The 22008-nt window shown below is 44.4% G+C and overlaps 4 protein-coding genes across 4 annotated transcripts; 3 read left to right on the top strand and 1 right to left on the bottom strand.

Moving 5' to 3' along the window:
• Nucleotides 1-1190: 1190 nt before the first annotated feature.
• On the top strand, nt 1191-10018 carry LOC135080207 (ubiquitin carboxyl-terminal hydrolase 14-like). Its single transcript, XM_063974890.1, is given in 10 exon segments — nt 1191-1312; nt 2150-2328; nt 2705-2812; nt 3219-3333; nt 5341-5617; nt 7491-7647; nt 8641-8706; nt 8824-9006; nt 9108-9219; nt 9831-10018. Coding segments are annotated over 10 exon segments (1401 nt in total). The 5' UTR covers nt 1191-1296.
• A 306-nt stretch (nt 10019-10324) lies between these two features.
• On the top strand, nt 10325-12285 carry LOC135080206 (ubiquitin carboxyl-terminal hydrolase 14-like). Its single transcript, XM_063974889.1, has 3 exons — nt 10325-10381; nt 10440-10545; nt 11219-12285. Exons 1-3 carry the CDS (start codon nt 10325-10327, stop codon nt 11344-11346), a joined length of 291 nt encoding a protein of 96 aa, XP_063830959.1. The 3' UTR covers nt 11347-12285.
• Nucleotides 11714-16900, top strand: LOC135080205 (protein sneaky-like). The gene is made up of 12 exons (XM_063974888.1): nt 11714-11747; nt 13367-13486; nt 13709-13880; nt 13981-14103; nt 14185-14434; nt 14520-14642; nt 14741-14992; nt 15071-15286; nt 15612-15820; nt 15896-16000; nt 16274-16437; nt 16731-16900. The coding sequence occupies exons 1-12, from the start codon at nt 11714-11716 to the stop codon at nt 16898-16900; spliced, it is 1938 nt and encodes a 645-aa protein (XP_063830958.1).
• A 1314-nt stretch (nt 16901-18214) lies between these two features.
• LOC135079655 (uncharacterized) lies at nt 18215-20369 on the bottom strand. The gene is made up of 5 exons (XM_063974275.1): nt 20247-20369; nt 19740-19852; nt 19174-19319; nt 18532-18646; nt 18215-18349 (listed from the first exon to the last, which is right to left on the bottom strand). The coding sequence occupies exons 1-5, from the start codon at nt 20353-20355 to the stop codon at nt 18215-18217; spliced, it is 618 nt and encodes a 205-aa protein (XP_063830345.1). The 5' UTR covers nt 20356-20369.
• Nucleotides 20370-22008: the final 1639 nt, after the last annotated feature.

Raw genomic sequence — 22008 nt, 5'->3', positions numbered from 1 at the left:
AAGAGGATATTAGGATAATAATTAGTCTTGGGTGCTAGACATTTCATTTTAACTAGGTATATATTTGATAAATTGGACTAACATTTAGGACATTTTTTGTTAAAAAAACTTATCACACCTACATAACATCCTACCATTAAGACTTTAGACAAATAGCATTTAAAATAAAACTCGATTAAAAACGCTATCTTAAAAGTTACAAAAGAAAGGAACTATTGTTATAGCCCGACCAGGAACATAAAAACCCTCGCCATGTTGCGGAAAACGAATGGTACTAATTTCTTTTAATGGCAACAGTAACTGAAAACTTCATTGATATGTCACCTAGCATGTCAGTCTATTGCTGTCAAAGTGTAAACAAACTTTATTTTAAATGTGCGCAATTGATTTTGTGAATTAAATTGCTAAAATCTTTTTATAGTCGTGAAAGAAAAGTGGTTCACAATGTGTTAAAGTATTTGTCGAAGAAAAATACTAAGGGTTCGGACAATATTTTCATTGAATAATGTTTCCGACAAAGGTTGACAAATTGACTGACATGTTTATCGTATAGTACAGTCCACTATGAAAATTAGCTGTGGTTTGTTTCAACTACCTATTTTAAAAAAAATTGTCACTTTCTAAGTGTTGAATTTTATGGAATTGGGAAAGAAGTACCGAGTTTGAAACGTTCATGAGCAGATATTGCAGTTGAATATTCAAGTCCTGAATTTGATTATTGATGAATAATAAAATAAATCCTACTAGCTCGATTGATGGTTTCATTTAATTTATTTAAACCAGGTTACCTATAATAATATTTTATCGTTAATTTATGAAAATATCGAATTAGCCCGTAATCCTGAATCCTGATACATAAAGTTAGCCTATTAATTTAACACAGGTACGACTGTACTCAGTGTTGCACTATCAAATGCAATTGACGCGCCTCTATGCCAGGGTTTTTATGTTCCTGGTCAGGCTATAAAAGTATAGGTTTAGCCCCCCGTGTATCACCCCGCCACGCCCCGCCAATCCCGCCATACCCCAAAATAAATATGGAATATGATGTGGCCAAAGTTCACTGGTCTAAAAATGAAGATGGCTAAAATACTATTGTTCCACACCAGCAAAAAAACATTTAAAAAATATAACTTGACGTCTGCTGTCAAGGTCAATAACAATGCTCTTTGGTCAATAATCTGAATAATCTTCCCACGGATGCGAATCGTGATTCGTGACTTTCGTTTTTCAAGAAGATTTATGAAAATTAATATTTACTAACTTCTATAAAGTGTGTTTTCCAAATTTTAAACAATGCCTAAAGTTTCAGGTAAGTGTTTTGTATTTTTATTACCTTAGAAACTGCTAGTACCTTCTAGAAATATTGGAGGTTAGTTTTATTTTAGATAAGTTTCTTTAATAAATCCGTAATAAACGCTAATTGTTTGCTAACGCTTTAAAAATTTAGTGATCCTTCAAGTTTCAATTGATATTGTTCCTGAAAATGAGTGTTTTAGGCAAAAATGCTTTGTCATGTTCGATACAAAAACAATGCAAATCCCAGTCGGTTTTCTGCAACCGGTATTTGTATGTCCAAATTTAAAAGATTCTTACTATAAATTTGCTCCTTACAGAAATGTAAGATCGAGATACTTTACAAATATATCCATGAAAGGTTATAAAGTTTATCATATTAAGTACTTGATGCTTAAACATCGAAAATGCCCATCCTACTGTAATCTTATTGTGATTAAAAAAAACAATTTAATGACGACTGACTTAGTCAGTATTTGTTAGTAGAAAATTGTGAAGTATTTGTGTGCATGAACATGATTGTTGTATTTGTAAATAAAAAAACTAGGCATGCTTGTTAAATCCATTGTCTGGTATCCACCATAGCGCAAGTTTTGCTTAGTTTAGAACTAGATGGCGCAGTGTAAGAATACATTTATTGTTTTACTAGCTGACCCCGCGAACTCTGTTCCGCCTTAAAGGCAATAAATAAGCCATCGCAATTTTTCCTTATTTGCTCACCGTTTAGACCTACCCTGGACTACGACAAACATTTTAAAACCAAAATCAGCTCATTTGGCCCAGCCGTTCTCGAGTTTTAATCAGACTAACGAACAACAATTCATTTTTATTTATATAGATTAATTTTTTGCAGTCAAAGTCAAATGGGGCAAAGAGATGTACCCAGGCGTGGAGGTAAACACAGACGAGGATCCGGTGTTGTTCAAGGCACAGATCTTCGCGCTGACAGGAGTGCAACCGGAGAGGCAGAAGGTCGTGTGCAAGGGCGTCACGCTCAGAGACGACGCCTGGGGCAATTTCAAACTGACTAATGTAAGAATTCCTTTTTTTATTTGTAAGTTGTTGTCTATGCCCACAAAGTTAGATGTGCGTGAATTACTATCACCGGTAAACTGGCACTGGTAAAGGTTGCGGGATGAGCCTGGATCCGGGCAGCGCAGGACCGTTCATTATGAAAAACCAGCAGTGATTGTCCAGCAGTGGACGAACAAACAAATTAGTACTATCAAAATATAAATGATCTTCCAGTTAATGTCAGAAATACATAAATTGCCATAAGGTCAAAGAAGAAACATTTGTGTGGATTATTGGAACTCTTTTCTAAAAAATTCTCTCTGAATAAACTTTTGGTTTTCTAAAGAATTCTCTCTTTTCCAAGTCATTATGCGTTATGGTATAATTATTTCAGAATGCGCTTGTCCTGGTGATGGGCAGCAAGGAAGAGGATGTCCCGGCCGTCCCCGTGGAACCAACACGATTTGTGGAGGACATGAATGAGGCAGAGCTTGCTACAGCTGTGAGTAGAGATTATAATAAATGTTTTCTTATACATTTTCCTATTCTCTACCTCTGTTGGATAGGTTTTCTGTTGTGGCTGAATGATTTGTTATAAAAATACTACTGAATCTAAAGCCTGGTTCGTGAGCTCGTAGAATTTTGTCCAATGACCCCAAGCTACCCATCCTTATCGCTCGCGCGTTATTATGTTGCTGTCGCGCTCGCACACTCACTACAGGCGCCCGTCGCACAGTCGAGTAGCTTGGGGTCATTGGACAAAATTATATGTGCTCATGGACCAGGCTTTACATAATGATTTAATATTATTCTTTTTACTATTCTTTACCCCTGTTGGATAGGTTCCTGTTAAGGCTGAATGATTTGTTATAAAAATACTATTAAATCTTGAACATTATTGTCAACAGCTGGATCTCCCAGAGGGTTTGATCAACCTGGGCAACACCTGCTACATGAATGCCACTGTTCAGTGCCTCAAGACTGTGCCTGAGCTAAAGAATGCTCTGCTCAACTATGATAAATGTAAGTTGTATCATGCAATGTTGTTGTAACTTATAGGATGCATGTTGTTAGGTTACAAGTTAGCTCTAAGGGCCTTGCCACACTGGCGGATTGCAAGCGGAGCGGCGACGCGGCAGGCACGCCGCGGCCGCCAAAATGCTTGCAAAATGCCGCGGCATCTCCGCCCAGAAAACGCTTGCAATCCGCTAGTGTGGCAAGGCCCTAAGTCGTATGTTATACAGTCTGTGAAATCTCAATTGTAATCTGTTTTGCGTTTTGAATAAATAACACTGGTCAACAAAAAATCAAAATTAAAATGGTGCCGAGATTCTGTTGATAGTTTATTATTAGGTGTGTATTAGTAATAATAAAAATATTTTTCTTTTTTTTTCCTACGTGTAGTTTTTGATCTACCCTCAGTTTTAAATTTTAGCTTTAATCGGTACTTTGGTTGCACAGTTTGTAATGTTATCGGTATATTTTTATAACGAAATTTATTTTAATATCATGTCTGCATTGCCAAGAAGTTGCCTCAACGATCCAAATGTAATTTGTTACATTTGTGATGTGTACACAGTTAAGAATTTCAAAAATTTAGACAAAATTTTAATAAAAAGTGCTTATTTTTCTTACTTTAAGTCGGAAATTGTGGTTGTATTCAAGCCGTGGATACCCGAAATTGTTTGTATAATATGCTGTGAACACTGAGGCAATGTTTCAATGGTCAAAGAAGCCATAACATGAAGTTCAGAGTGGAAAAAGTGAGGAAAAAACAAAAAAAAAATCCTGGTTTGAGCATAAAAAAAGGTTAAAGCAGTAAATTTTTGATGGCCCACAAATAAGAATATTAATAAAAGATACTGATTTCTTAACTTTGATGGAAGTTTGGAACGATTTACGTGGACTTCGTTCGTTGAAGTTACTAAAAATTTTTTCCGAAATCACAGGACTACTTAGTAACTACTATGAAATTGTGAGACATGCCCTAAAAACTCAGGATGTAATAATTTAAATCAAAGGGCACTATCTCCACAGTCATCTTGACCAATTCCCAGAGAATCTTGGGTCACTATAGCATGCTATAGCTAAGAACAGGGAGAGCGATGCTATCAAGACCTAAAAACCATTGGAAGAGAGGTACCAAGGCAGATGGGATAGCTATATGATGGCTGATTACTGCTGGAGGATGTAACGTGATAGTTCCATTACACCTCATTCACAAAAGTCGTGGAAAAGAAAGTTTTTAAGCACTTCAAAATATTATAAACGCTGATTTTGGTGAAATTTTGTATTTTTCTATACACGTCAAAATCTAGAAAACCACACGTAGGAAATCAACAAATTTGCTACTAAAGCAACCAGTATAAGGTCCTTAATCAAAAAATATATACAGTTCCTTGGCACCAAAACCACTGTTGACCAGTGTAATTTTTGAAGTGTGTGTAACTGTGTACCTATATCAAATTGTTCATGTGACTACGTTAAATGTTTACTTCAGTTTGTAACGTAAACGCCTCGCGTCGCGGTTGACAGCGCGCGAAAGGCAATACGGTGTTGGTCCTTTTCCGAGTTGATAAGTCTGCTATGACCTTTATTCTAAAGGCTTCCACACACCAAACGCAGGTCAGAAGCAGTGCGGGTCAGTTGCAGCGCGGCTGAGGCACACTGAAAGTAGCGCAGTTTCAAGGCAGTTGCAACGCGGGCGGTTGTCAAAAATTTCAATATTCGAAAACCGCTTTTAACGCCCTGCCTCCGGTGTGTCATGCTAATATGGCCGCCATAGTAATACAACAGCGCGGGCCCGCGCCTTTCCCGCTCCCGCGCCGCTTGGTTTGTCGTTCGGCAGTTGTAGTGCGGCGCGGTTGAAGCGCGGGCCCGCGTTCAAATTTGGCGTGACACACTTCAAAGAGTTTCTTGTATTACAACTTGCGCGAGCCCGCATTCAAACTGCGCTGCTACTGCCCCGCGTTTGGTCTGCCCAAGCTTTTAATCTCAATGATGACAAATTACAATGACAAATTTCGATAGCATCCGGCGGCGGTAACGCGGGCGAGCTGACAGTCGCGCTCAGCGAGACCATGTCGGCGCTCGAAGGCGGCGGCGCCGGCGCCTGCGCGGGGGCGGCAGCGCGGTTGCTTCGCGCGCTTCACTCCACTGCGCCGCGCTTCGCCGAGCGCGGGCCCGGCGGCGGCCTGGCGCAGCAGGACGCGTCCGAGTGCTGGGCCGAGATCGTGCGAGCGTTGCAGCAGCGCTTACCCGCGCCGCCCGGCGTGCCCGCCGACCGGTGAGTGACGTCACAGCGCAGGCGAGCGCGGGCCCGGCGGCGGCCTGGCGCAGCAGGACGCTTCCGAGTGCTGGGCCGAGATCGTGCGCGCGCTGCAGCAGCGTCTACCCGCGCCGCCCGGCGTGCCCGCCGACCGGTGAGTGACGTCACAGCGCAGGCGAGCGCGGGCCCGGCGGCGGCCTGGCGCAGCAGGACGCGTCCGAGTGCTGGGCCGAGATCGTGCGCGCGCTGCAGCAGCGTCTACCCGCGCCGCCCGGCGTGCCCGCCGACCGGTGAGTGACGTCACAGCGCAGGCGAGCGCGGGCCCGGCGGCGGCCTGGCGCAGCAGGACGCGTCCGAGTGCTGGGCCGAGATCGTGCGAGCGTTGCAGCAGCGCCTGCCCGCCCCGCCCGGCGTGCCCGCCGACCGGTGAGTGACGTCACAGCGCAGGCGAGCGCGGGCCCGGCGGCGGCCTGGCGCAGCAGGACGCGTCCGAGTGCTGGGCCGAGATCGTGCGAGCGTTGCAGCAGCGCCTGCCCGCCCCGCCCGGCGTGCCCGCCGACCGGTGAGTGACGTCACAGCGCAGGCGAGCGCGGGCCCGGCGGCGGCCTGGCCTGGCGCAGCAGGACGCGTCCGAGTGCCGGGCCGAGATTGTGCGCGCGCTGCAGCAGCGTCTACCCGCGCCGCCCGGCGTGCCCGCCGACCGGTGAGTGACGTCACAGCGCAGGCGAGCGCGGGCCCGGCGGCGGCCTGGCGCAGCAGGACGCGTCCGAGTGCTGGGCCGAGATCGTGCGAGCGTTGCAGCAGCGCCTGCCCGCCCCGCCCGGCGTGCCCGCCGACCGGTGAGTGACGTCACAGCGCAGGCGAGCGCGGGCCCGGCGGCGGCCTGGCGCAGCAGGACGCGTCCGAGTGCTGGGCCGAGATCGTGCGAGCGTTGCAGCAGCGCCTGCCCGCCCCGCCCGGCGTGCCCGCCGACCGGTGAGTGACGTCACAGCGCAGGCGAGCGCGGGCCCGGCGGCGGCCTGGCGCAGCAGGACGCGTCCGAGTGCTGGGCCGAGATCGTGCGAGCGTTGCAGCAGCGCCTGCCCGCCCCGCCCGGCGTGCCCGCCGACCGGTGAGTGACGTCACAGCGCAGGCGAGCGCGGGCCCGGCGGCGGCCTGGCGCAGCAGGACGCGTCCGAGTGCTGGGCCGAGATCGTGCGAGCGTTGCAGCAGCGCCTGCCCGCCCCGCCCGGCGTGCCCGCCGACCGGTGAGTGACGTCACAGCGCAGGCGAGCGCGGGCCCGGCGGCGGCCTGGCCTGGCGCAGCAGGACGCGTCCGAGTGCCGGGCCGAGATTGTGCGAGCGTTGCAGCAGCGCTTACCCGCCCCGCCCGGCGTGCCCGCCGACCGGTGAGTGACGTCACAGCGCGGGCCCGGCGGCGGCCTGGCGCAGCAGGACGCGTCCGAGTGCTGGGCCGAGATCGTGCGAGCGTTGCAGCAGCGCTTACCCGCCCCACCCGGCGTGCCCGCCGACCGGTGAGTGACGTCACCGTACTTGCCGAGCTCCGAAACGCTATTTACGTAGTTTCGGGTCTCGTCACCGAAGATCATGCTGTAAGCGGCGGGATGGCAGCATTCGATTGTATAACTTAGTTGATAGTAGTTGGTAACCTCGAAAAAGGCCTTAATGACATGTTGGAATGTGGATCTGCCAAGGCGTTTCAAAAGCAACTGCAAAGATTTTAAATGAAGGTAAACATCTTAAACCTAATATGGACTTCATACATTCGCAATACTGCCGAGCTCAATAGCGAATTTAAACTACTAAAAAAATGCGTAAAATTTTGCTCTAAAAACGAGTCTTCTTTCCGAACCCTAATCTAACAAACCAGTTTAAGAATGGTGTACCAAAAATAGCATTGCGTATCTTTCAGATCGAACGTGATCGAGCAATACTTCGGCGGGACCCTGGACGTGGAGCTGGTGTGCTCGGAGGCCGAGGAGCCGCCCACGCGCAGCAGCGAGTCCTTCCTGCAGCTGTCCTGCTTCATCTCGCAGGACGTCAAGTACCTGCAGTCGGGGCTGCGATCGGTGAGTCAGCCTGAGATCGAGCAGTACTCGGCGGGACCCTGGACGTGGAGCTGGTGTGCTCGGAGGCCGAGGAGCCGCCCACGCGCAGCAGCGAGTCCTTCCTGCAGCTGTCCTGCTTCATCTCGCAGGACGTCAAGTACCTGCAGTCGGGGCTGCGATCGGTGAGTCAGCCTGAGATCGAGCAGTACTCGGCGGGACCCTGGACGTGGAGCTGGTGTGCTCGGAGGCCGAGGAGCCGCCCACGCGCAGCAGCGAGTCCTTCCTGCAGCTGTCCTGCTTCATCTCGCAGGACGTCAAGTACCTGCAGTCGGGGCTGCGATCGGTGAGTACTTTGACCCTCCCTAACATTGATTTATGATAACCTAAAAATAGAAAAACATGGACAGGAACCAATAGAACAAAAACAAATTAAATTGACCAATGAGAACTTTAACTTTTTAATAGTTTCAATGTAGGTAAATCTATACTAATATTATAAAGCTGAAGAGTTTGTTTACTTGAAAGCGCTAATCTCAGGAACTACCGGTCCGATTTGAAAAATTCTTTCAGTGTTAGATAGCCCATTTATCGAGGAAGGCTTTAGGCTATCACGCTACCATCACGCTACAAGTAATAGGTGCAGAGCAAAAATGAAAAATGTTGCGAAAACAGGTTTTCACGCGTACGAAGTCGCGGGCACAGCTAGTTTATTTTAGATGTTCCGTCCACGAAGACCCGCCCCACCATTTTTCCGGTAATGTTTGTGCTATCGGTACACGCTAAATTATCCTTGAGGGCGCACGCACACTACAATAATGACGCTCGGATTGCTCGGATCAAACTCCCTGCACCCCGCGCTTTCCTCGACCAAAAATTGGTGGAGCGCGTCTTCATCGATGGAACGATCCAAAGTTTCGTTCACTTATTGTAAAATCAATGCAATTTATGAAATGTTGATAGATGATTTTTCTTAACCATGTAGAAGTTTATAATGATTTTGTTTTAATTTTACAGAAAATGTCAGAACAAATCACAAAAATGTCACAAACATTGGGAAGGGATGCTGTTTACACTAAAACGGTGAGTTCTAACGCGAGTAGTAACCAGGAATATTTATACTAATACTTGCAATTCTATTTTAAAATCTTTTGACTGTTTTCCTGTTGTTTTGACCTTTCCTTATGCTTATTCTTTCAGAGTAAAATCAGCCGTCTCCCCGCGTATTTAACGGTGCAATTCGTGCGGTTCTACTACAAGGAGAAGGAGGCTATCAACGCGAAGATTCTCAAGGATGTCAAATTCCCTCTGGACCTAGACGTTTTCGAGCTCTGCTCACCAGAACTGCAAGAAAGGCTAGCGCCCATGAGGGCGAAGTTCAAGGTAAGTTATGCTCTAATGCCTTAGTTTTAAGGTCCCATTTCAAGGATCTGGTTTTTTGTTTTCCATAATCTTATTCTAATTGGATTGTTTATATTTTCTAGGAAGTAGACGATGCGAACGTTGAGTCGTCTCTCACTGCCAAAAACAAACCCCATGGAGACAGCAAAAAAGAATCGAAAAATAAACGAGTTATGCCTTATTGGTTCGAAAATGGTAAGTGGGACATTTTGTTTTCTTTGATAATATCTGCCATAAATTAATCTGTTAATTTTTATTTGTTCATTTGAATTCATGCTGCTTAATGTGTCAATCAGATATCCCTGAGAAGTGTCTTCCATGTTACATATCGATCTACCAATATACTATCTATTTGTCGGCCGTTTGGTGTAGTGGTTCAGAACGGACTACTATGCCGAGAGGTCCCGGGTTCGATTCCCGGCCCGGCAGAAATTGAAATGATGAATTTTAATTTCTGTGACGGGTCTGGGTGTTACTATGTATAATATGTATGTATTAAAAAAAAAAAAAGTATATAAGTAGTATATCCGTTAAGCTAGCACCCATAACACAAGCATATTAATTGCTTACTTTGGGGCTAGATGGCGCTGTGTGAGATTGTCCAAAGATATTTATTATTTATTTATTATACTATTATTTATCTTAAGATTGAAAATACTGAACCCGCACGCACGGGTAAAGCGCTTGCGTGACGTGACGTGTTATGTGCACGTACATGTCTACGTATACTGGTCTGTCATATTACGGTCTCGTTTAAACGATTTCGAAGTGAACTATTTTCTAGCTAGAATTCTCTATCTTTACAGATGTAGGCAGCAATAACAGCGGTTTCTACCGCCTCCAAGCGGTGCTAACACACCGCGGGCGGTCGTCGTCGTCCGGGCATTACGTGGCGTGGGTCGCGCGCGCCGGCGGATGGCTGCGATGCGACGACGATGCGGTCACACCCGTGCCTGAAGAAGAGGTGCTTAAGCTCAGTGGAGGAGGTCAGTAGTCACACAGCCACTGCGACCATAGACTATAGAGGGCCACAGACTATAGAGTCATTACGTGGCGTGGGTCGCGCGCGCCGGCGGATGGCTGCGATGTGATGACGACGCGGTCACACCCGTGCCTAAAGAAGAGGTGCTCAAGCTCAGTGGAGGAGGTCGGTAGCCACACAGCCGCTGCGGCCATAGACTATAGATAGAGGGAAACAGACTATAGAGAGCCACTACTGCCATAGACTATAGGGGGGCCACAGACTATAGAGAGCCACTACTGGCGTGGGTCGCGCGCGCCGGCGGCTGGCTGCGATGCGATGACGATACGGTTATGCCCGTGCCAGAGGAAGAGGTGCTTAAGCTCAGCGGAGGAGGTACGTAGGCCACCGCGGCCATAGACTATAGAGGACCACTACGGGCCACAGACTATAGAGTCATTACGTGGCGTGGGTCGCGCGCGCAGGCGGATGGCTGCGATGCGACGACGATGCGGTCACACCCGTGCCTGAAGAAGAGGTGCTCAAGCTCAGCGGAGGAGGTAGGTAGCCACACAGCTACTGCGGCCATAGACTATAGGGGGGCCACAGACTATAGAGAGCCACTACTGGCGTAGGTCGCGCGCCGGCGGCTGGCTGCGCTGTGACGACGACGCGGTGCTTGAAGAAGAGGTGAGGTTTCAGTAAAAACCGTCACAATTGACCCAATGACCTTTTTTAGATGGGCCCTAAACAAATTTTAATACAGGGCCCGTCTAAAGCACGCTATGTTACCGTGCGTAACGCAGTGTCTCAAGACACACTGTGTTACGAAATTACTGAAATACGAAACGGAGACGTGGTCTCTTACTGTGGTCACATCACCCAAAGGGCGATGGAGCGTGCTATGCTCGCAGTTTTCCTAAGTGGTCGAATCAGAAATGAAAAGATCTGTAGAAGAAGGAAAATTACTTAAAGTAGGCCTGTCAGTAAGGCCTGCAAAATTGCCCAACTTAAGTGGCAGTTGGCGGGGCACATAGTCGTTAGTTTTCGAGCGGTGACCACGAACTGGAAGACGTGGTGTAGAAAGGCACTTCACTCATGAATCCATGATCTGACAAACGGTCGTTGTGAAATCTTTAAAAGATGCCTTTACCATGCAGACTATGCAGTAGGCTGAAATAAAAAACAAATTAAAATTAGGTCATTGTTTAAATTTATTCTTCTCCCTTTCAGGTGACTGGCACTGTGCGTACCTGCTGCTCTACGGGCCCCGCGTGCTTGAGCTGCCGTCGGAAGACGAGCCGATGGTGACGGAGGTCACGGAGACGGATCCAGGAGTGCCGCCCACCGCGCTCGCATAACGCAGCCGACTCGCTTCGCCCGCTCGGCTGGCCCACGGAACTAGGGCTACTCCGAAACGCCGTCACGTAGTTTCGACTCTATCTGTCACTGTCTCATGCTGGCACTCGCGCGTCGCGTGAGAGGGACGGCGATATTCGAGACTTGAACAACGTTTTTCGGAGTAACCCCGCTGACGCTAGCTTGGGACGACATTGTCTACACACAGCTGCCTGCCCGTACCCAGCGAGACTGACCACACCCTGCCTTTGTAGCGCGTTAGCCACCTTGTGAACCGTGTACCGAGAATGAAATGCAATAATGCCTTGCCTTATATCGTATGTATGTGGGGCTAGAAAATAATGTTCTATGTTTCAAGTTGTTCTCAAAATGCTGCAGCCCCACAGAACTGAATTAGTTTTAGGTGAGTAGATTTGGAAATATAATTTGATTTTTTCTTTTTAATTATTCATTGTGGGCCTGATAATGAAATTATTACTCTTACCTATCTTAAATGCTGAAAATTGAAATCTTTATCTTACTAAACATAATTATGTGTAAAATCGACCAGTAAAAAGATCAATTTGTTATTTCATATAACTTATTCTTTTATACAGTAAATTCTTCTAATATTTTAAAGGCTTAAATAATTTTTATTATTTCATTCTTATTTTATCTAAAACATTATCTTGCTCCGTTATTTTATCGTTATTTACTCAATCCTATATAACAATTCAAAAACTTCATTACTGAATATAATGAATTTTTACTGTCGAAGATAAATCGATGGCATTTAAAATCGCAATTTTCATTTAGCAGATCGATGCAGTTGTTACTTAATTGAAATGTTTTTTCAATTTTACACCGAGTGTTAAAATAATAATGTAAGTGTCCATAACTATTAAGTTTTCAATATTTATCGCGTGCACAAGTTGTGTTTTTGAACGCAGCACAAACAATGTACCGAGTCACTTCTAATTTGTGTTAAAACACAAATTAGAAGTGACTGTATGTATAAAGTATTTATAATTTGTTATAATGTTTTTGCGTATTGCGACTAGTGGGTCGATGGCACTGAGCGGGCCTATTTCAGTAAATTATTCTTGTAAATTGGCATTCAAAATGCTGCTGTTGTTTGCTTTAGGCACTTTCTTCTCAATAAATGTCGTTAAGTTCTCTATACAAGATGTATTGAATTTTATAAGACTAATTACCTATACTAAACAATGATCGATAAATAAATTTGTTTTTACAATTTCAACTTTACTTTCATTTCATAGTGTATATCAATGGGCGTTTTGCTTAGTCATGCAACTTAGGCACTTATTTTAATGGCTCGTCTTGGCAATATTTACATGCCAAGTGTTTTTGGGGAGACTATTAATTTTATCCCTGGACCACACACATCTCGATAACATCGATAGCTGTGCCTTATATAAATAAATAAATTCGGGCGGTAGAGCGCGCGGAGCGAAGGCTTGCGACTATGCAAAAAAAGCAATACATATCGCGAAATTCGGGTTATCGCGATGTGTGTGGCCCAGAGGTACATTATCTAAGTATGTCACGTTGACTTTTTTGTCACTTATGACGCGACAAAGCGAGGTTTTCAAACTACGTTTTAAAACGACACATAGGGGTTATTTCTGGGTTTATGTAAGTTCGCATTAGCGCCCGAAATGAACCATGGAAAGCATCTGCAAGAGTTTTGGATCATTTTGTCCCCAGAAGCGTTCCATGGCTACCAGAAGGTACAAAACATCAGAGCCAAGCTCTAAGCCCCATCGAAGAACTTGTCTGAAGTGGTGCCTTGCTTTTGGCGGCGGATTCTCATTGGGGCAGATATACTACGTTTACCTGCTGAAGAAAATCCCGTTCCCTGAGCACATAAGTGTGACTTTGTCTTTAGTTATAAGTTTACTTTTGGGTAAGCACAAATACTAGTGTAAAATGTTGTTGCTGCAAAATCGTGGTCTGATAAAAGTCACAAGAAGACGTAGAAGTGGTATCTTGTGCAATTTAAACCATTTTAGTATGCTACAGGAATCGGGAACCTGGTGTGCGAGCAATTACGCTGCATCTCCTTGCTGACCTTACCAATGTACTGCGGCAAGCCCGGCCGCGGCGTCCTCAAGGCTGTGGTCCTCACTTATGTCATTGCTGGTAAGAGCTGATTATTTTTACCATTTTCTAATTTGCTTCTGTGTTGCTTCTTTACGATAAGTTTAGTGAGCTTTTTCATGTCTAAACCCCCTTATTAATAGAAGTTATACCCTAGTTGAACACTCGTTCGTAGCATCTATTGTTGATTTTTCAAACTTGAAGATTTGGTTCAGCTATTCTTGTATACTTGCTTACTTACGTGCATGACCCATGTTTTAAAAGGACCAATCACGAACATGGGCTTGAACGCCAAAGAAGTGGTGCGGGTATTTGCTTGCAGTACCCAGCTGTCCTACAACTTATCCAAGACGAGGTACAGCCTCACAAGTGCACCTTTCAAAAAGGCCATCTTCGATTTACGGACTGAAGTCAGCCAAATCAAGGACACCATAAGGTCTGTTTTTTTGCCTGCGAAGTTTTTAAGCCGCAATATCCAGTTGCAAAAGGCGCCAAAAACGCAACGAATTATGTTTTTTTTACGAACCTGGTTTTAGGTCAATTCGTGACGTGGTCACTCCTATTGAATATGAGATGGAAAACCAGAATGAAATGTATCAAAACCGCAAAAGGAAATACGAACACTTTGTTCTCAATAATTCAAGTCCTGATGACAAACAGTAAGATAAACCATATACAATGATATCTTGAGGCTTACGAGTTAAAAGTCAGTTTCATAGTCGGATTCCTAATAATTCCAGGCAGTTACCAAATTTTGAGGACAAGGACTACTACCAAGCTTTATACAGTAAAAAACTAGAGTACCGATGTCAGAATGTACTTTCGCGCGCTTCTACTTTTTGTATGGAAATATTCGCGTCGGTGTACGAACAGTGCCAGGTGACATCCCACGATGCTTCGTGGGTGCTGTGGCGGCCGGTGGAAGTCGCTCGCGTTTGCAACATAAAAGAAACAATTGGAGACGAAGATATTTGTGATAACTCAAAATATGTGAGTAGAAAACATAGTTACGAGTCAATGTAGTCATAGTTATAGTAGGTAATCTATGACACTAGATTTCTCAATATCATCACAGATGAATCCAGGACTGGGTGAAGGCTACGACGAGTTGAAAAAAGCAAAAAAGATCCTCGCAGATAACAAGGACGTTTCACTACAATATAAAATAAACACTGTGCGAGAGCTTTATGATATCCAGGTAAATTACATACAAAAAGGATTGGGTATGGGTCTTTAAGAAAAGTTTCTTTGGACTCGGAATTAGTTGCTATATTCCATGGGAATGTACGGTTCTAGGATGCGAAAGAAACTGGCGACCGTGTGATGCATGCCTTCGAAGAGAAGTACATCATAATGCGCACCGTCATCACAGCAGTCAATGTGTGTGTAGCGCTGCTCTTCCTACGCATCTTCCTCGCAGCTGTGACGTATCATGACCAGTACCTGACCAATATCGAGTACGATAACGTGTATGTTACGAGCTACTTCAAGAGAATCGATGCAAGGAGGAAGAAAAAGGATAAGTACACTCTTCTGCCGCTCAAGAAAGTAAAAAGTTTTATTTTCTTATTAGTTCATATATGTTACGATAAGGTGCGCATGTTTTTTGAAAGCTCTATTTTCCAGATGGAAAGAAGCAAATACGTAGACGTTCATTCCTTTTCATATAAATCGTCAGAACGGGAGAAGCTGGTAACCCACATCCTGAAGGTGACCCTAGAGGTGGTGACTGCGACGACATTTGTGATGCTGGATCGCCTGTTTTATGAAGCCCTGGATGTGGTTCGTCAGCACGCTGCTTCTAGTTTGCCGGGGGACGCTAATAGAGACTTGGAGATACAGGTGCACATTCAAAACGGTGTCGTTAATCAATAGTCTAAGTACTCTTACACACGGGCGGCTCATAGCCGACGGCAGTGGTATCGGCAGCTGTCGCCAGCTTTTGGCGCTAAAAGAAGCCTAATAGCCAGCCACACTTTCACTTGCTTTGTTGGGTAACTGTTGTTCTTCGAGAACAACTGAAAAAAATATTCTAATTGTATTGTGCAGCTGTCCTCTCTGGAAACGATCTGGTGATTCCTATCGAACCTTTTCTAATAATTACTTACTTTCACACTTTTGTGACAGTCACATTTGGCTTATCAGTTAAGTATCTGCTTACATCCAGGTGGAAGGCACAGGCACGCTTGCCAGCATGATGCGCAAAGTTCTCGGCAGTCTGAACAATTCGGGGCAGAGCGCTCATGAAGTATCCAACAGCGCCTGCTTGCCTCGGCCACGTCTCATGCCGCCGTTGTTCTACGTTAAGATATATGGAGGGTACTTGTGGATCGTTTTGCTGCTGTACGTCAACCCTTACACGGTTCGGCTGAGAAGGTAGGTAGGACAGTGGTATAAAATCCGATGATATTTTTATTGTTTAAATTAATATAATAATTTGTGTTTTAACAGACTCATTTGTAGCTACTTCTATCCCTGTCGCGAAAAGCAAAGAATATTGCATCTCTATAATGACATACTCAAAAAACGTATGAAGATGCAGAAAACGCTAAGAAGGTAATTTTTCAAATGGTACTGGTATTCTGGTATCTATCAATGACACTGTGAAAGAAGTAAAGGATGTGTGGCTGGAAGCATCCCTAAACAAAGTTTTTCAGTTAGCAAATTAACTCGCATCTTTAGATTTTATTTGCTAATAATGCTCTATCCGTTACCTTTTAACTGCTTTAGTTCTATTGGCTGTAGATATAGCTGAAAGTTGATAAACGTAGGAATATCGATGCACAAAGCGCGATGCATGTCACAAAATTAATCTCACAATTTCTACAGGAAAGCTATCCAAGCAGTGCGCGCGCATTACCTCTCAGGCGAGAACCTTCTCAGCCTCCGCATCAAATTCCCGCGGCTGCTGGGCTGGCTGCGGGTGCTGCCGGCCGCGCGGATGAGCTGCCTCATCTGCGGCGAGACCGAGCCCCGGAGCAGCGACAGGACTCGTTAGTTGCTGTTTCAAAGACATTCATTGGTCAAAATGCTCCAAAGATATCCACAATTACTGCATCCAGGCGCTTCCCACGACCTGAAGGTCCAGATTTATCGGTCCACCGAGTTAGAGGCCGAACGAATAGGATACGAGGACGAACGGATAGGTATTACGTTCTCCATTTGACATGGTCATAACATCGTAACCTGCAAACAATTTTTTTGTTTCACAGTGTTCGTCTCTCCAGAAAACCAAACCCAGATTCACTTGTCATGGTTAGTGATTTTGATTTTTGTTTATTCTCAGAGAGCATAGAGTCCGAATCGTGGCAATCATGCGCCATGGCGCAGTGTCCATTCGTGTACTGCGGCGAGTGCTGGCGCGAGGCCGGCGCGCGCTGCCTGGCCTGCGACCCGCGCCTGGCCGAGCTCAGCGACGCCGGCTCCTGGAGCGAGGAGGAGGTGTTCAAGTGCTGACGTTGAGGAACTAGGACATTTGTCAATCGATTGAACTTCAACTAACACGTCGCGTATGATGAAACATTTAACATGGCGCGAGGCTGCGCGCGCTGCCTGGCCTGCGACCCGCGCCTGGCCGAGCTCAGCGACGCCGGCTCCTGGAGCGAGGACGAGCTGTTCAAGTGCTGATGTTGAGGACCTAGGACATTTGTCAGACGATTAATGCGACTCAACAAAGGAAGCTATATGATGTGTGTTATAAGCCTGTCATCTTTCAGCCAGCTCTCGCGCCATTAAGCAGAATTTCGTCTAGCTTATTCTCAATGTTGAGTGAATCGTGACCCCCGCCTGGCCGAGCTCAGCGACGCCGGCTCCTGGAGCGAGGACGAGCTGTTCAAGTGCTGATGTTGAGGAACTAGGACATTTGTCAATCGATTGAACTTCAACTAACACGTCGCGTATGATGGAACATTTAACATGGCGCGAGGCAGGCGCGCGCTGCCTGGCCGAGCTCAGCGACGCCGGCTCCTGGAGCGAGGACGAGCTGTACAACATTGAGGAACTAGGACGAGCTGTACAACATTGAGGAACTAGGACATTTGTCAATCGATTGAACTTCAACTAACACGTCACGTATGATGGAACGTTTAACATGGCACGAGGCCGGCGCGCGCTGCCTGGCCTGCGACCCGCGCCTGGCCGAGCTCAGCGACGCCGGCTCCTGGAGCGAGGACGAGCTGTTCAAGTGCTGACATTGTGGAACTAGGACATTTGTCAATCGTACGATGGGACATAAACCTTACGCTATATTGCAGCCAGCTCTCGCGCCCTTTGACTTATTCCCAGAGAGCATGGAATCTGAATTGACGTCGGCTCTTGAAGCGAGGAGGAGCTGTTTATGTACTAATATTGAAGACCTAGGACATTTGTCAATAGATTAAGCTAAAGTGACACTAGGTATGTACCATAAGCCCATCTTGCAGCCAGCTCTCGTGTCTTAAAACAGTTTACATAAACGCAAGCGTCACAGAATAGTCTTGCATATTGATTGGATAAAGCTATACCTACCTACTTACGAGCAAAAGTATGGAATCACCCTCTTTTATTATGTTCCGAACAATTTAAAGAACTGAATGATTATCCATGTGTCTCTAGTGTCAAGCTAAGGTTTATAATATAACCTTTAAACTGGTACCATTTTTAATTTAATCTTTATAGTCATTTAGTTCTAATGATCATTCAAAACTCATGGGTCAATTCCATACTTTTGCTCGCGAGTGTAGATAAGTTACATAAATAAAATAGTTTGAATGAGAAAATCGGTATTTTATTTCAAAACAATCCATATTCTAATTGTTCACCAACAGTCAAATTGCTGACGAATTGTATGTTGTCCGCCACGTCGTTGCAGAGCATCGCCAGTCCTGCTACTCGGTCATTTTCACGCGGAGTGAAGTTGTACACCAACTAAAATAAAAATCATAAGAATTAACGCTAAGCCATATCAGATAGAGAATCGAAACCGCTTTAGCTGATTCAGGCACCTGTATAGGTTAGCTTGTGTAAACTTTAAGAGGCACCTGTAGCATAAGACTTTTGATTCCTCTTATAAGTAACTTGATACAAAGCATTAATTTAAGTAAACTTACCGATAAGAACTCGTCATAGGTGATCCACCCGTCGCCGTCGGTGTCGGCAGCGCTGAACTTGTCTTTGCGCATCTCCATTGGACTCTCGTCACCCAAACTCTCCAGAACTGCACAACTGAACATTAACATAGGTAGGTAAGTAGGTACTTCATGTTATACGGGACTATTCCCACCTCTTGTGTAGCCAGGATCTGCAGCTTGACCGCCAATAAAAACCCAACTAGTGAAGTTCATGTTATGTAAACAGTAAGAACTTGCCCCACCACTTCATTTAAGGTGCAGCGGTGAGGGGATGAGTGAAAAGAATGTGTCTTATTGGCTACGCACCCCTTTTTCTCCATAACTCTATTCACCTGTTACAAGAATGGCGACCTTAAAAAAAGTTTTTTACAAAGCAGCAACTACAACAGATTCGGGAAGACGGGAAATAGCAGTTGGGACAGTTTTTTGCTTTTTTTTATGTCGTAAAAACGGGTTATAGCTCTCGATAAATATTGAGAGATGAAATAAAATCATTGTAAGTAGAAAAGCTGGTAATGTTTGGTTCTCGACTTCCTAATTTTCTAAAGCGGATACATAAGTAAGTACCTACTGAATTTCAGAAGTTAACAGTGTGTATAGTAAATAACGGAAATCACTAACAAATCCTCGAATCCCAGCATCCCGTTGGATTGGTTGTCGAAAAGCAGGAAGAGGCTATGCAAATTGGCAATTGTGACTTCATTCCAGCCCGGGAATCGCTGCACCACCTTCTGAATGCTCCACCGGCGGTCGTGCTCCTTCATCTCCTTTAGAAACGGGTTTAAAACGATCAGTGTGTCTCGAGTAGATTACTATGTAGGTCTTACTTTTCTACTTCTAAGTAGAGATGTGGATTTTAACTTTCGTTTTCAGCCAAATGACGTCCACTGCTGGACAAAGGCCTCCCCCAAGGTTTTCCACAATGAACGGTCCTGCGCTGCCCGCATCCAGGCTCTTCCCGCGACCTTCACCAGATCGTCGGTCCACCTAGTAGGAGGATTGTAACTTTACTTACTTGTTACTACCTTACTTTAAGATTATTTCGTAACCCTACTCGTACTCTTCGAATTTTCTGACCCATTAGGGGGATGTTTGTATAAAAAATCATGTTAATAATTAATTGTATAAGGTAAGGTATTCGGATTGTTTTAGAGTCAGCACGTCTTTGTTATTAGCTTATATCTTACTTGATTGTACTGTCGTTGTTCTGCTAGCCTCTTGTAGAACAAGTCCACCAGTTTGTCGTAATCCGTCATGGTGACCGTCTTCTGTGAATCGACCATTTTCTTTTGGGGTTCCCCTGTCGCCAATATAACAATTTACATAAAAACGCCTCTGGGTTTATTTGTATCGTTAAAATTTTCCTATTTACCCTATCTTTAGAGTAGAAAAACACCATACGGATTTCTTCGTCCCTTTTACAACCCACCCACCTGGGAATTTAACCTAGAACCTCAAGGTTGACTCTAGGTCTCTACCTCATAATAGACGTTCCATAGAAATTCTTATTAGAATGTTAAATGCGTTCCTTTCCAATAAGAATAATTTTCTTTCTCTACTGAACCGACACGCGTGCTGTCTAAGCAGCTGAATTGCATCGATTTATAAATTGTCCATGTGGTGGATTCCTTACTTTAGTAGTGGTAAAATAGCTCTAAATAAATAAGAACGTAGAGCTAATAAAGAGTAAAAACCTGTCGCAGTAAAGTCCTCTTGGCGATAAAAGCAGATGGGTTTTCTTTTCACGGGATACTCGAAGAACCTCCCGAGCCCTGAGAATAGATTACTCAGTTGATGTCCCATGATAAAAGTAATAATTTTTAATTTAATTTGTTTATACGTGAACGTTCTACGTAAACAGTAAACAATTACTGACATTTGTTGTCATATTTTAGTGGCATAAGCTCGGTGCACATTACATAGAGATTCAGTGGATATGGCCTTTGCGCTCTACTTGAGATAAAGGCCAAATAATGCCTATAGATAGGGCAAATAGATACATAAATTATTTCCAAGCATGCACAGTGAGACAGTGAATTTCATGGAATATTTTTTAACCCACGCCCACGCGTTCCTAGTTTCCACTATAGATGGCGCTCGTTGCCCACGCTTTCGATGCAATCGATCGGAAGCTCACTGATACGGCTGTTGTATATTCCGGCCGGCTTGACTCAAGCTTCGTGTGGTTTTACTGAAAAGTACGAATCAACATCTGCCCATGATCGCAGGGTTTGCTGCAGCCATGGCCTCTAAAAAACTTGCGGCTTACAAAGCTGTACAAAAGCAAACAACAATCCCGTGAATAACACCGGGTGTAAATTGCAATAGTTCTGCTGTTATCTACACGAAAAGATGGCAACTGACCATTTACATACAGTTGATAAGATATCAGGGACATTTTGCTGTAAAATGGCATCTACGAGCACACTTGCAAGCAATATACATAGGATGCTTATTAGGTTCGACATGACGTATAGTCTATCAAAACCGTGGTCTAAGTAATCAAGATAGTAGCGATAATTAATAATGGTATACCATTTCGACTACATTTTTGAAAAAATACACACAATCATCCTTTGAAAACATCTGACAGTAAGGTTGGCCGATTGCATCTTCTCTCGACCAATCCGCACTGGACTGCGTTTACGGACCAAGCCACCCCACAATTTGGGGAGGGACTTATCAATAAGTTTACTTTGCATTATCGCACTAACATTTGCCCTATGCAGGACTCGAACTCGCTTCTGCTAAAACAAGGCGGGCGCTATGATTTTGCATGTTATGAACTTCTTGATGTAGATAGTGTGTCCTCTACCTTAGGAATCCTAGGCGCCCTTGATGCTAGCTTTTCACGAAGGTAGGCAAGTCTAAGTTTTTAAGTTATCTTACAACAAAGTTTATTTGTTGAATCACCTAATTACTAATTACTTTATCCTTCTTTACTGTTCCTTGTTCTCTTTTGATAGGTTTTAGTAAAAATCTTGTAATTAAGTATTTTTTGTAAGTAACTAGTGTGTTAGCATATTATGGATATGGTGTTAGGTGTGGTGTGTTCATTCCTAGTACACTTGTAGTAAGTAATAAAGTAAGTGTAAGGAAAAGGAAGGCAGTTGAAATAAAACCACTAATTACTATCAATCACTTGATTAATTTTTCATACAAAATTCCATTAAAAATTTCAAAAATTTCATGACATTATATAGCGTCATACAATTGATAAGATTATAAGAATGAAAGTAATGATTACCGAAAGGGTAAAAATAATGTAAATGAAAAATGGTAGGCAGTAAATTATTCTAAATTAAAATATAGGAACATTTATAAAATTTCAGTCTTCTTTCAACAATATTACAGAAGAATAACGTAAGAATAGATATAAAAGAAAAAGACGTTGTCCACTCGTACGTAATAGAAACGTTATACCAATGCTGAATTTTAAGGAAAGAAAATCATAAA

This window comes from Ostrinia nubilalis, chromosome 17 (genome assembly GCF_963855985.1).
Source record: "Ostrinia nubilalis chromosome 17, ilOstNubi1.1, whole genome shotgun sequence".
Classification (NCBI taxonomy): Eukaryota; Metazoa; Arthropoda; class Insecta; order Lepidoptera; family Crambidae; genus Ostrinia; species Ostrinia nubilalis.
The sequence above is the reverse complement of the archived record's forward strand: the minus strand, read 5'-3'. Positions and strand labels throughout refer to the sequence as shown.